The sequence below is a fragment of the Artibeus jamaicensis genome, unplaced genomic scaffold (assembly GCF_021234435.1).
Source record: "Artibeus jamaicensis isolate MK-2021 breed Jamaican fruit bat unplaced genomic scaffold, CSHL_Jam_final contig_718, whole genome shotgun sequence".
Taxonomy (NCBI): domain Eukaryota; kingdom Metazoa; phylum Chordata; class Mammalia; order Chiroptera; family Phyllostomidae; genus Artibeus; species Artibeus jamaicensis.
The window spans coordinates 5,461,071-5,475,306 of NW_026521936.1; the positions used below are offsets into that span (position 1 = coordinate 5,461,071).

The 14,236-nt window shown below is 60.4% G+C and overlaps 1 protein-coding gene across 3 annotated transcripts in view; it reads left to right on the forward strand.

The window, feature by feature from the left end:
• The window catches only part of RBM33 (RNA binding motif protein 33), an 82,723-nt gene extending 71,587 nt beyond the window's left edge, over positions 1–11,136 (forward strand). For all 3 annotated transcript variants that reach the window (XM_037131971.2, XM_037131973.2, XM_037131975.2), the window contains 3 exons: positions 136–324; positions 5,223–5,311; positions 5,636–11,136. In XM_037131971.2, coding sequence (XP_036987866.1) covers positions 136–324; positions 5,223–5,311; positions 5,636–5,684 — 327 coding nt within the window. In that variant the 3' untranslated portion in view covers positions 5,685–11,136. The remainder of the gene's footprint in view (positions 1–135; positions 325–5,222; positions 5,312–5,635) is intronic.
• The last annotated feature ends 3,100 nt before the right edge of the window (positions 11,137–14,236 follow it).

Here is a 14,236-nt window from a genome sequence, read left to right on the forward strand (position 1 = left end):
GCAAAAACCATAGGAAATGCATACCTCGTGGTGTATTTTAATGGATCCTGAGTTATTTACTCACTTTTATGTCTTAGCAGTTGTGCAGAAAAACACGAAGCTTCCGTATTGACTGGTCACTCTTGTCCTTGGCAGGTCCTCATGCACGGGAGAGGCCGGGGAGCGGCAGGGCCGATGGGCCGCGGGCGCCCGATGCCCAACAAGCAGAACCTGCGGGTGGTGGAGTGCAAGCCGCAGCCCTGCGTCGTGTCCGTGGAAGGCCTGTCGTCCTCCACCACCGACGCCCAGCTGCGGGGCCTGCTCACGTCGGTGGGGCCCATCCAGGTAGGCCGCCCAGCCCACGGCGTCCAGGCGCTCTGCCCTGTGACTCTTTGGTTTACGTGGAGTGCGGGTCACTGTGTGTGAAGGTGGTGCGTTTCAGAAGGAAGGCACTTCTGTGTGCACCTGCTGTCGGAGCTTTTGCCTCAGATTATTCGGAAGTTTTCACATGCTCACTTATAAATGTCATGGAACAATTATTCCATCAGAACAAACGGTACTTTGAAATCCTTAAGTTATTCCAGAGTTCCCATACACATTCATGTAAGTAGTGTTTTTCTGCCACATGCTTGTTTTGTGTGTAATGATTTGAAATCTGTGAAGTATGTAGCCTTCTTGACCTTAATTCCCAGAAGCAGCCTCCCATGCTAATGGCTGTGGGACATGGGTTCGAGTTTGCAAACATGGAGCAACGTGGACTGTGTCTTGGCCCCTTGATGTGAAAACCAGCTAAAATTCCGAGAGCTTTGGGGTCGCCACCTGGCCGGCCGCAGACGTCCCGCTGTGCTATGGGCGGATGGACCGTCTCGGCCCTCCCTCCCAGTCGGCCAGCAGCATCCGAGCACAGCGTGCTGCACACGCAACTGAGGGGAGCTTGAGTCTGCGAGAGCGCCAGGCGCATGCTCTCAGGCGTGTTGTGGCCGCAGCATCCTGAGTGGCACGTCCAGATGGGACAGGCGCGGCAGCTCCCCTTCGGTGCGTCTTCTGTCTCCTGTTCTGTGGAACGTCCCTGAGAGCAGGGAGCAGTGTGCGTGAGCGCCGTGGGAGCGCTCCGCCTTTCCCAGGGCCGGCAGCGGGGGCCCATCGTGTTGTACACAGTGATGGAGAGGTGACCAAGGACACTGGCTTCTGTTGAAGACCACACTTCCCATTGGCGGGGTGTAGGGGGGCAGGGGGCAGGGATGGGCGGCTTCCTCGTCGTCAGAAGCACTGAGCCCAGACAGTCCCCAGTGGTTCCCAGGCAGTCCCCAGTCTTCGGGAGTCACGCGCAGGAACGGAGAGGACGCTGGAGGCTGTCGGGTGCGCAGGTGTGGCCATCCCGCTCTGAGATTCAGGCCTGCTGTGGCTGCGAATTGGGGGCCAGATTACAGGTCAGCGGGGAGCCCAGGCGTAAAAGTCTGCAGGGCCGGGGCTTCCTGTCAGGGCTGGTGTGTGTTGGGGCAGGGGGTGGTGGTGGCTCAGCCCCTTCGGGCCACCCTCGGTTACTCTCCAGTGTGCCCCCGAGTGGGTGCCACATCCCGACCCGAGGCCAGTGCTGACGGGGGCTGGGGGTTGTCATCGCGGATAGCCGCTCTGCCACCCAGCCTCATCGTGGCCATCTTAGAATTAGAACTCTGCGTTTTGGAGTTCTGCCTCTCTGGGGTGACACCCCCACCCCATCCCTGCCTTTCTGTCCACTGTTCCAAGGAAGGAAGACTAGAGGTCATTGTGTTAGAGGTTGTGTTAGCAGTCACAAAGTCTGTGGGAGGGCACCTGCATGGGACCGAAGCCACTCTGGGTTATTTGATGGCTCCTCTCCATGGCAGAGTGAGGGAGGGATGGGGAAGAGACGTTCTCAGGTGCATCCATCACCCCTAGAATGAGGCACCAGAGGGTCCCCAGTCCTGTGAAGTCCCTGAGGACTGCTCCTACTGGGCCGAGCACACCCCAGGGCTGAGCGCTGTGTGCTCTGCTGTTGCCAGCTCGCTCCTGGGGCTGGTTTTGAGTGGGGAGTCGATGCTAAACCTTCAGTCACAAATGCTGAGCGTCTCACATTCCAGGTGACACAGGTGTAATCAGCTTCTGCAGCAGAGTCGGAATGGTGAGCATGGATTTTAAAAAGGATACTTGGGACAACGTTTTGTTACAATAACGGTTTCAATGTAAATAGGCTTGAAAGGGATGGGGTCCAGGGGCCTCCTGCTGCCCCTAAACTAAGTCTTTGGGCTGTGGCGCCACCTTGTGCCCACGTGGTGCAACAGCAGCGGTGGCCATGGTGCTGGGCAGGGCTCAGCTCCCTGCCCTTCAGTTAGGGTTGTAGCGCGCTTGCTCTGCTGCTCTGGTCCTGGAGTCCACAGGACAGCACCTTGCTCTCAGATTATGGTCTCCCCTTGAACCACACTCATGCCTCGCCGGAAAGTCCGTGGCAAAGGCATTCGTGTCTGCAGACACTCGTTCGCACAGCGAGGGATGGGGAGCGTTTCCGACCAGAAAGGAGGAGGGACGGGAGGGAGTAGGTGGCGGGTTTCTGGGTTCCAGATGAGAGGGCGCAGTGAGAGTCGGAACCGGGCCGTCATCTGCAGGTACACGGAAGGGGGGCGTGGGGGGCACCCTAGTGATGGGGTCCGTCCCCCTGTGGGAAAGGCCTCCTGCGGGGCCAGGTCGGCCAGGAGCAGGGCAGTCACGACTTCCGAGGCCCTTCCTTCATGGCCTTTGTTTCCTGTTGGCTGAGTGGTGCCCGCCACGTGCTAAGGAAAGCTGGTCACCTGTGACGGCCGAGATGCCCTGGTGGAGAAACGAAAGGTCGTTCCCCCGAGAGTGCAGGGTTCCTCCTCACCTCGGGGTTCCCAGCGACCCCCACTCAGTAACAGCCGGTGTGTAGGTGCCACCTGTCTGTGCCCAGTTCTGTGACTGTCACCATGTCTCTGCCGATGTCCGCCTCCCTGTCCAAACAGTCCTGGACGCAGGACGCAGCTGGCGAGGCAGCTGGAGTCAAGCTTTGAGGTGAGCCCCGGGGCCATTGTTGGCGTGCGGCTTCGGGCAGGGCGCTTCCCGCCGTGAGTGCAGGTGTCCCCATCAGACCCTCTGGGGTCACAGAAGACCCTTGGCACTTCCACACCCCTCACTGGTCCCTGGCATAACCTGGGGTGGGGGAGACGACAGACAGGGAGCCCTGCGTCTCCGAGGGGCGGCATAGTGAGGCAGGGATGGCAGCAGGGCAGCGCCAGATGCCAGCGTGGCCTGTCCCAGGGTGGTCCTGCAGCTGCTTCAGGCCCCGGGCTGCCAGCCTGAGAAAGCAACCCAGTCCACACAAACGGGGCCCTCTCGAGTGGCTGGGAAGGCAGGGTCCCGTTGGAGCTTCTGAGCGGAAGGTGCCCTGGCTGGCAAGAGCACTTCTGGCACCAAGTCTGGTTCCAACTGACCGGGAAGGGCTGGCGAGTGACTTGGAAGACACTGAAGACACTGGCATCTCCAGTGAAAGCAGTCTGTCACTTGGCACCCAGGGCCTTTGGGAGGGAGAACAGGGTGGCCAGATGCCGACAGGCTCACAAAAGGTCTGGGCATGGCCACAGGGCCTAAAGTTCTCATGGCAGACAGGTCGGCGGGGGCTGTCCCACAGAGTCCCAGGGCGGTCGTGAGACAGCCAGGCGAAACGGTCTCAGGAGACAGGGCAAGGACACACAGCTCTGAGGAAGGGCCCGTCTTTGGGGAAGGCAGGGCAGCCCGTGGTGGGCGTACGTGAGGTTCTCAGACCCACGCGGCACCTGTGTCAGAGAGGACCGGCCCGGCGGGCCGCTGCTGGTGGTCTGGATCATCTGGGTAGGGACTGCATCTGCCGTTCATCATCACAGCTAGAAAACGGGGTTGGTTTTTGTGATTATGCAAAGGAGCCATAATAGATCTGGTGACCTCGGTGTGGGGCGGGGCTGTCCAGGACTCTGCTGCAAAGGTCCCCCATTACTGCCAAGGCCCCTTTGGGGTGGCGCTCGCTGCTCCTGGTGCCTCCTTGCCAGCAGGAGAGACCCCGGAGTCAGGTCCTGGGCTCGTCCCCTCACAGGGCCCCTTTGAAGCAGTTGCGTTGTTGTGTTAAAACAAGTGAGACTGTCGTCGGCTTTCGGTGGGGATTCCTGAAGGCATGAGGGTTACCGGCCAGAGGGAAGAGCATCCAGTGGGTCTGACCGCATGGACCGCACTCCTGGCCAGGGGGCCTGCGTCCAGGTGGGGAGGAGGCCTGGCTGTGGGCAGTGCGCAGCTCTCCGTGAGTGGGTGTGGCGAGCAGGACGCCCCGCGTGGGCGGGGGTGTGAGTAAACACCTGCCGGCACCAGCCCTGTCTGCAGTTCACGGTGGGCGGCTGCTGGTCCTCAGGAGCAATCGGGGAGCCAGGTGAGCGTCAGTGAGTCAGCCGTTCTGTCTTGGGCCAGTGGAAGGTGGGGACAGAGTGGGTTTGAGCTTCAGGCGAAACCCAGACCTGCCTGTTGTGAGAGCCCTCCGGAGCGGCGATGGTGAGCGAGCACTGCCACTGCTGGTGCGGCGTGTCTTTTCCTGTGGTTCTTTCTGCGGGGTGATGGTGTTGTCTTGATAAATTGAAAGGGGCAATTTTGCAATTCATTGTCATGCCTAGAAAATAAGGTTTGGTTTTCTGAAAAGGCACCAAAGTGCAAATGAAGGGGGCCAGGCAGGAAGCAGACTTGGGGTGGTGTTCTGGCCCTGGAGGGCCGGCGGCCTCCCTGACCACCCGCCGCTCTGCGCGGGCACATCCTCTCTCAGTAGGCGTGTTCCTGTCTCACACTCAGCACAGACTTGGCCCTTTGCCCTCATTCCACGTGGGGGAGGCGCCCCGTCAGGTGTTCCCCACCAAGGCTGGGAGGCATTTCCCTGTAGGAGAGGAGCCTGGCATTTTCAAACCCAGGACACCATGGACAGCCATGGTGGGAAGGCCCACAAGCAGGGAGGGCTCCCCAGGGTGCCTGTCCCAGGCTTGGAGGCGGAGTGGGGGCAGGCTGCCTGCTGCCACGGGCCCCTAAACGCTCGGCCTGCAGAGCGTATGTGCTCTCGGGGCGTGGCTCGCCAAAGCACACTGTTTTAGGGATCTGAGTGTCCATCTGAACTTGAACTTTTGTGTTAAGTCTAATGTTTACATATGTGTCTTTTTTTACCATATTTTAGTAGTGTGATACTAAAATGTCTGGTTTTTTTTCTCTAGAGTTTACAGATGCTTCCCCAGCAACGGAAAGCCATCGCTAAGTTTAAGGAGCCAGCCCACGCTCTAGCGTTCCAGCAGAAGTTCCACAGGTAGCCCTGGCCTTCGTGGGGGCGGGGGCCTGGGGGCGGGGGGCACCACCCCTCTGCCACCTGCTCTGGGTCAGAGGCACTGCCGCTTCGTGTGCGTCCGCCCCTGGGGAAGGGCGCAGGGATGTGCAGGGGGTGCTCCTGCCTTCCTCGGGGGGACGGGTGGCCCCTGGTCCCTCTGTGCACGTGGCGTTGCGTCAGCCTGCACTCCCCTGGAGTTGCGCTCCTCACTGGGGCTCCCATCCCCCCCCCGGGAACGTCCTCCGGCCTCAGGGAGCCAGCCCTGGCCTACAGCACTAAGATCAGCTGTTTGTCCCACCCCCACAGGCACATGATAGATCTGTCCCACATAAACGTGGCCCTGATTGTCGAGTGATTCCTGGCAGGGAGACCGGCCTCACACCGCACACACAAGCTGAGGAATTTCTTCAAGGGAGCTGCCAGCGCCCGTCGCGCCTGCCACAGTCTCCACCCAGCCCTGCGGACCGTCCGGAGCGCTGGGCGGCCCAGTGTTGATTCTGGGGGAGCCGGACTTGTGGGACATGGCAGACTGCAGTTTGGTGTTAGATGGCTTCAGATTCTGTTGTCACCTCCGAGAACTCTGGTCCTTGTTTTCTTTTGTTTTCGAAGTGCTCACGATGCATGTGGACGTTGTTCTTCGTGACCTCACTGTCTGACCGACCGAGCGCTCCCCGTGACTCAGGGTCAGGGAGGGACGTTAGCGGCAGGTTCTCCGTACTTTTCACAGCAAAGAACACTTGATAATGGTTGCACTTATCTTCAGTGCAGGCTAGGCCGGTTGTCTTTTCTGGAAGTCCCCGGAGGCTCTCGGACTGTAGGCAGAAACACTGGTGGCTGTGACTACAGCTGCATGTCCTGGAAAGCAGTGGGGGGGGGGGTGCCGTGTGTGGCTCAGTCTGTTCTTGTGAAGGGTCTGAGCGTGCCAGCTCCACATTCTGAGTTCCTAAGGGGACTGCCTGCCCCATTTAATTTCCCAAATAAGGCGAGGACCCGGTGGTCACTGTCGTGCTGCCCTGGGTGCAGAGGAGCTGTGTGTGGTGCTCTGGCCGAGGCCCTCAGGGCGTCCACTGCCCAGTGGGAGGCACCGTGCACCTGCCGGGCAGGGGGGCAGCCCAGAGCCTGTCCAGACCTGGGTGGTGGTTTTCTCTTTTCCTGAATGCAGCACAAAGTGGCAGGACCCCGACACTGGCTCTTGGCTTGCCCCGTTCTCTGGGGAGCAGGTTATTGCTTTGATTAACCTTTCTTCTCCTCCTCATCTTTCTTCTTCTTTTTCGAAGGCCTTCTGAGCAGGTGGGGCACCGTACTCCAGTAGACCTGAGAGCAGGGTGGCCCTGACCTTGGCACAGCTCTGTCCGTGGCGTGTGCTGTGAGGGGGCTGTGTCGCAGGGACGGTGAGACTCTGGGTGAGGTTGGCATGTCCCCGGTGACCCTGCCTGGGCGACTCTGCAGAGGGCCCCTTTAGCGGGACCCGCCTTCCCTTTAGGAAGCTGCAGTCCAGGCCAGCGCTGATGAAGTGCCTTCCTGTGCCTCTGCCTGCGGGCGGGGGGGTGGGGTGGGGTGGTGTCCCTGAGCTTTGGAGCCTCGGTCTAGGGCAGACCCAGACTTCTTCTCTGTGCTTCATACCTGGGAAGCCGTATTGGAGTTACCCATAGAGTCAGCGGAAGTAGAAGCTTGTTGCCACTGGCCGTCCTCGGTCAGCCCAGTGCGGACCCACGTGGGGATCCGGGGGCCTGTGTGGCCGGGCCCCTGCGGGGTGGAGGGCACCAGACCCGGGTTGTGGGAGTTAGTGCCGTCCTGTTTGCACAGTTGATGTGTTATTTTACTTTTTCAAAGTAAGTGGCCAGCACTGGAGGGGAGTCCCCAGACCCTGTGAGACCCTGTGTTGCCTTTGTTCTCAGGTGGCATTGTGTGCTGAGAGCAAGCCTGGGCCGTAGGGGTGCCGGCCATTCCTAGGAGACGTCAGTGCAGCAAAGTGTAGGCCTTATAGGGTCCCCTGGACAGCCCTTGGCTCAGGCACCTGCTACTCTCACTCCAGAGGGCCCAGGCCGGCCTGTGCCCAGGGGCTCCATGGGGTTTCCCATGCAGCGGTCCCCTGTGCCTGTCAGCCGGTGACACAGGCTCACTGCACCCTCTCCACAAGTAGCTGCAGATGCGTTCGTGCATAAACGCCTAGTGGAGTTAGCTCAGCCCACAGGGAGCTGTGTGGAGGTGGGGAGTGGCTGGAGCTCTAGTTCAGAGCGACCCAGACCCCTTCCCCACGCTGGGCGCCAGCAGGGGCTCGCAGTCAGTGGGATCTGTGCTGAGGATGTGTGGGGCACTAGCGTGAGCTGAGCCAGCTGTGGCCACTCTCTGAAGTAGTCTGAGCGTGTCGTGGCGTGGGGACCAGAGTCACACGCACTCCATGAAGGGCAGGCACAGAAGCCGCTCAGTCGGTGACCGTGAGCATGTTCCAGTGGGCACCTCACTCTGGGTCGGCTTCTCTTGACACGCGGTCCCTGCAGTGTGGACCCTGAGGTGCAGTGGGTTTTTCCTAGAGCACCGGTGGGCATGGGTCCATTCGGGTCCCTGCTGCTCCGTGCCCACCGCCTCTCGGCACACCCGCAGCGCTGCCAGGCCTGGGGGCACAGCTGCGTTTCCTGGGAGGAAACTGCAGAGGAGAGAAGAGTTAGAAAGTCAGGACCCATCCGCTCCTGGTGCGCTTCCCTCGGGGAAGTTGGGCACCGGAGCCGAGCCCTCTTGGAAGATCTGCTGCAACCATTATCTCTGTTCTTTCTCTCTCACGCGCGTAAGCGTGTGGGCGGGTCGCGGGGCGTCCGCGGACTGTGTACATACGGACCTTTCAACATCCACGTGTGACTGGATGTGCTTTCAGCTCAGCCACACCTTAGCTGTTCGCTAGTTCTTTTGTGTTGTCTCACGGAAGTTCAATGGATACAGTTCCGTAAGTGTTGATGTGTTCGTGTGTGTATTCGATTTTTATAAAGATGGGAGTAAGTCAATACATTTATCCTGACCTGTGTATTATTTGTTCACAAACTCAAGAAGCTTAAAGCCAGTAACTATCAGTGTATCTCGCACGGTAAATGCTGCAGGCGATTTGTGGAGCCAAGAGGTACTTTCCTCTCGAGTTGCCTTGTTTGAGTTTGTGCTGTAATGAGTTCACCCAGCTCCCTGGGCATAACCTTGCGGTTCTGTTGGTCTGGCCACCTTTGTTCAATCCTTATACCAGTATGCTTTTAAAGGAGAAATCTTGTCTCTCTTTCCAGAGGAAATGTTGAGGGTCCCCGTTCCTGAACAGGCAGCATCCAGTAGGTGCCTGTGGCCTTGGCCCTGGGGCGGGAGGGGTGGGCTTCTTCCGAAGTATTTTCCATCCGGGGTGACCTTCCATGATTTGTAAAGGTCCTGAGAAACGACTGTTCACGCTTGGTTCTGTAGTGTTTCTGAACTGTGGCAGCATAGACCCTGCACCCAGGGGTCCTTTCTTCCAACAGCAAAAATGCTTAATTCTGCCAACAGAAGATTCTGTTGCTGGGAAGAGCTGGGAGCCAGGGATGGCGAAGGGGCAGGAGGAAGGGCCGCGGGGAGGACAGACTCTCAGAGTGGAGCAGTGTTCGCCCTAGACCGTCTCCTCGCGCACCCACTCGGGAGCAGGCAGGAGTGGGGAGCGCCTGCTGGACCGCTCCCGCTGCGGGGCGTGCGGGTGGGCGGTGTCAGGGTTCCCGGGAGTGCCCGCCCGGCCCCGGTGGGGCAGTGAGGGAGCCCTGCTCAGGGAGCGCATTTCCAGCAGCTGTCGCTTCTTCTCCTGTGTTCTCTCTGTTTCTCTTGTTTGTTGTGTTCCTTGTTTCTGTTTAATCGAAGGTAAGCTCAGCGTGCCTGTCGACCAGCGGACTGACGAGGCTGTGAGGACAGTTAGGTTTGGAGTGAGGTCCGCGTGCTGGGGCGCCGGTCCCTGCCGGAGCGCCCTTCCTGGGTCAGGCTTAACGTCCCTCCCTGGTCCAGCCGCTGTTAGATCTGCCTTTCCTGCCCTTTGTCAGGTAGAGCCCTCACCCCCACCTTTGATTGTTTATTTGGAGTCGGGGGAGGGAACACTTCAGTATTGGGGGTTCTTTACAAACTTTTCAGTGACAGGCTCCAGCAGGGGGATTCACAGACGGGCTTGGGGGTGACGGCGGGGGGGCCAGGAGACCCAGGAAGGCGGCCACACAGATCCAGGGAGAGAGGCTGAGGCACTCCTAAAATTTACTTAGGGATCATTTCAAGTAACCTTTTCACCTGTTCTTAAAATTTGTGAATGAAGTGTTATTTTGGACACTTTTAAATAACTTTACAAAGGCCTGTGGTCTTGGTTTACTACTGAATCCTAAGGATTTTTGTGTAAGGTTTTTTTGCAACCTGTTCAATTTCCATCCCTTCAAGGGCTGTGGTTCTGCGTCCTGGAACCACAGCCAAACCCACTGATTCATATTGGATCCCAGGTACACCTTCCGGTGGCGCGTGGCGGGCAGGGCCTGCCCTTCCCAGGGAGTGCGCACAGGCCTCGGCCCTCCCCGGTGCCGAGTTCCGGCGGGAAGCCCTCTCAGTGAGGCGGCAGGTCCTGGCCGTGAGGAGGGCTTTTTCCTTTGACTTGTAACCGACTATCCTGTGCACAGGGCCTCGTGTCAGTGCTTTGCTCTCGTTTTATTTCACTAAGTTTAAGAGGTTTGTAGAAAAATGCAGTCCCTTTAAAGAAACGTGCAGTTTTAAAACTTTCACGTTGCAGAGCGGGCAGGCAAATGCAGTTTCCGCACATCGCATAGTTAGTGCTGTCGTCCGCTCCGGAAGGCTGGCCTTGGCCTCTTTTCAGCTCGACTGTCTTGTAGCCTGCTCTCCAGTGGAAGGGCGCGCGCAGTGGACGCTGCGTGGGAAGGACGGAGCCGTTCCTTGCCTTGCGGCGGTCACTGGAGGGGCCGGAGCGCACACTGGCGACGGAAGAGCGGGCAGTCCTGCGGCTTTACCATCTTTCTTTGCTTTCAACAGGTGCGGGCCCTGCGTGCTCTCCTCTCTGAGGACTCGAACGCCGAAGCTTTAATTCCACTATTTAATTTCCAGGTTCAACAACACCGAAGCCCCAGGCCGGCTGCCTCCCCTAGACTCTTCTTGCACCACCCCCCTCACCCCTCCCTGCCCCCCCCCCCGCCCCCTTGGTGTGGACTCGCCCCTCTGCGCAGTGGCTTCATACAGAACGGAGTGCCGTGCACTTCTCACTCCTGGATCACCTCTCAGCTTTGCTTTGACAGGTCTGTCCCCTGCCTTGTCCCTCCAGGTCTGTGGTCGGAGAGAATAACACTTGGGTTCTATTACTTTGCAGTGCGACTCCGGCGGCCACGGCGGCAGCGGCACTAACCCCTCTCTTTTGCCCTCCCCTTGCAGGACCTCTTGTGCGTGGGTTCAGTGTTAGTAGTAACGCCCTATTGTTCTGCTGGGAGGTGCCGGCCTGCCCGCGCGACCTTTGTCCCTGCTCTGGCTGACTGTGACCCTTCCTAACCTAGTGCGCGCCGCCCAGGCGCGAAGCTGCAGGCACTGCGAGCGCTCAGAGCCGCCAGCTGACTGCGTCCTTCCTCTGGGCCGACCGACTTGGCCTGTCCTAGCGAGCAGGCCTGGCTCCGCCCCGGCCCTGCGGCGGCTGCCTCGGGAGTAGGTGTGGGGAGCAGGAGGCGCAGTGGGACTGTATTGTTGTACCCTTGTGTGACACTGTGCGGAAATGTGTTTCAAGCTGTACTGTAATTGGAACGATGTGTTAATAAAATACCTTGAAGTTTCTGCTTTCATCCTGTAGCTCTTATTTCCTCTCGCCACTCAGGTTCAGCCCAGCCTGCCTCCCGCCCCGGGGACAGACGGACAGCACAGCCCCGGGGGTTCAGGTGGCCTTGTCTGCACCGCACGGGGGGGCTGTGTGGGTCTGAATCCACCCGGAAGTAGGGGCTGCATTCTCTTTCTAATTTTTTAAAACAATTCTTACCATTTTTCTTTTTGTAATTTTATTTATGTTTAGGGAGGGGGGAGGGAAGGAGAAAGAGGGAGAGAAAAACATCAACATGTGGTTGCCTCTCATGCGCTCCCTACTGGGGACCTGGCCTGCAACCCAGGCATGTGCCCTGACTGGGAATCGAACTGGCGACCCCTTGGTTCGCAGGCCAGTGCTCAATCCACTGAGCCACACCAGCCGGGGTTCATTTTTAGCATTTTTCAAAGGAAACTTGTGCCCTAACCCTACAAGTAGAGGCAGCCCCCCCGCACCTGTGAGTGTGCCGTGCCGGGTGTGCTGTCCACTGCCCCAGGTCACTCACAAGTCACCACCTGGGTGGAAAACCAGGGGCCTCCAGAGCGAGTGCTCTGGGAAGCCCGTGTCCCCTCTGGCACGTGCACGGGCACACGCGCCCTGCAGTGACAGACCGCCCTCCCCAGCGGGTCCTGTGTGGCACCCATGTCAAGACCCAGGTGGCAGCTCCCTGTGCTCCCCTCTGCACGAAGGGGCTTCTCGAGGGAGCGGTAGGGTGGGGCTGGGGCACGTTCCCTTTGTCCCTGAGCTGGGCAGGCAGACAGCGGGGGCTGGGGACTGAGACCCGCTGTCTCTCCTGGGAGGGGGCACTTGCTACAAGGTCACCACTTGGAAGTCGACAGTGGGTGGCCTGTGCAGGGTTGAGGCCCAGGCCCCCCCCCCCGCCCCCCAAGTGCGGATTCCCTGTGTGGCGCGTGTTCTAATTCTGGGGCTGCTGGCATGGGGGCAGCTGGGGGGCCAGCGCCCTCCCGCACTGCCCCAAGATCAAGGAGAGGCCGTCCCGGCACAGAGCAGGTCAGGCAGGAAGTGGCTCCCGTCCGAGGTGGAACTGTCCGGTGTGACTTGGTGGAAGGTTGAAACCTAAACCGGAGCCTGCCAGTGCCTCGAGGCTACTGCCCACCACGCTTGTCCCGCTGGGGCCTGTGCTCCCAGGCACCTTATCTGGAGCCGGGACAGAGAACAACCCACAGCACCCGAGGGTCGGGGAGGTGCTGGGGTCTGGATTCGGGAGCAGGTGCACGTTGGCACAGGGGCAGTGGGTGTGGGTCTGGGGCCTACGCCGGCCCCATGGGCACAAGCGAAGTCTGTGTGTGCGGGCCTTCAACGGCAGCAGGCTTCATGTGTCCTCGGACAGGCCTCGCCCAAACACGTGTGTCTCTGGTGAAGATGACCCCCCCATCGGGGCTGGAGGGGACGTGCCAGGCACCCTGCACACAGGAGCTCCAGGGAACGGTGGGCACAGCGGCTCCCTGCTCCCTGGAGTGTTTGGGGCTGCCCTTGGGCACTGTCTGTGGACTGCCCAGGGGCAGCGTTCTGGTCAGCCCTGAGGCTGGTTGTGCCCCTCAGGGGTCCTCAGCCCCATCATGGCTGGTCCCCCCCCCAAGACCCTAGAGTGCTCTTGGGCCAGAGAGACCGGTGCAGGAGGACTGGCCTGGGCAGTCGGGGCAGCCCTGTCCTCTGAAGGGCTTTGAAGATGGACTGGGGCCCAAGATGGGCGAGGCCGAGGCAGGTGCTGACCAAACGCCGACTTCACACCCATGCCTGGGCCTGATCATGCCGGGCCGGACCCCAGGCCTGAGACCACAGGCCTGGGGTGAGAGCAGAGACTGCTGGGAGACCCCCAGCGTGGGGGCAAGTGGGCCTGCACCCCAGGCCTGGGAGGGCTGCCCCTCTGCCTCCTGCCCCCAGTCCTGGGGCCACCGGGTCAGGGAGGGCCCTTCCTTACACCGTTTCCTGAAACCAGGCCACTGGGTCACTGCCCTCCCCAAGGGTCACTTCCTCCCGGATGGCTGGCCCCGAGCACTTTTGCCTCCGCTGCCATCATTCTTAGCAAATGTCCTGGCCACCCTTCTCAGGAGCGGGCAGCACCTGGCCTCTGGGAAGTTCTGCGGTTGTGAGCGGAGCTGGGGTCCCGAGGCCACTGTGGGCATCCTTGCAGATGCAGGAAGCCTGTGTGTTCACCTTCCCGTTGTTCTGCTGTGGAAAATGCGAATCCCACGCAGTGAATTCCCAGGAGGCTGCTCTCAACACGTCCGCTCCCCCCGGGCACCGTCCATTCCCTTCTGTCCACATCTGTCTGGGGGACTCACCCCTTCCTTGGCGGGGTTGTTGGGGCCCGGTCCCTGCAGTGGCACCGAGGTGTCTGCTTCTTCCCCCAGGACTGTGACCCAGGCCATGGTCCTTCACGTTCTGGTGAAGACTTGGGGCCCCTCTTCTCCGCTGATTCCTGAGAAAGGGCCCCAAGGCCGGTGGAGGTGTGGACAGAGGCTTCCCAGACCCAGGGTCTCAGAGCTGCCCAGCAGATGGCGCTCACTCCCCCTGCCCTCCTCAAGGGACAGCCAGGTGGCACACCCTGAAATGGAGGCTGGTTCTGCCTCCATTCTCTCACCGGCGCTGGTCAAGCAGGTCGGAGCATGGCAGGGCTGGGCCAGGTAGGGGACCGAGCCTTCCTTCCACACGCAGGGGCGCAAGCCCGCAGAGCGGACCTGCCTCTGTCCGGACGTGCAGGTCCCGGGTGGATCTGAGACCAGAGCCCGGCTCTCAGGTCGCCCTCGCTCAGCCCCGGGGGTCACCCCAACAGGGAGGACACTGCAGGGCGGTGCCTGATGGGCACGGGCTTCGAGTGTGGAAAGACAAGCCTCCTCTGGGTGGGGACACCCTGGCATCTGACTTCCTCCTGGCCCCGAGAGGCACTTCCCCGAAAGGCGCCTGACCCTCCAAGGCGTCTGCAGCCCCCTCGGAGGGCGGCCGCTCCCCCGAGCTGACGGTCCTGTGAGCAGCGCACGGCGGCCCTCGTGGCAGCAGCGGCCACAGCATGGACTGCTGACCAAGGCCACTTGGGTGGACATAGAGGGGACACAGAACAAGGC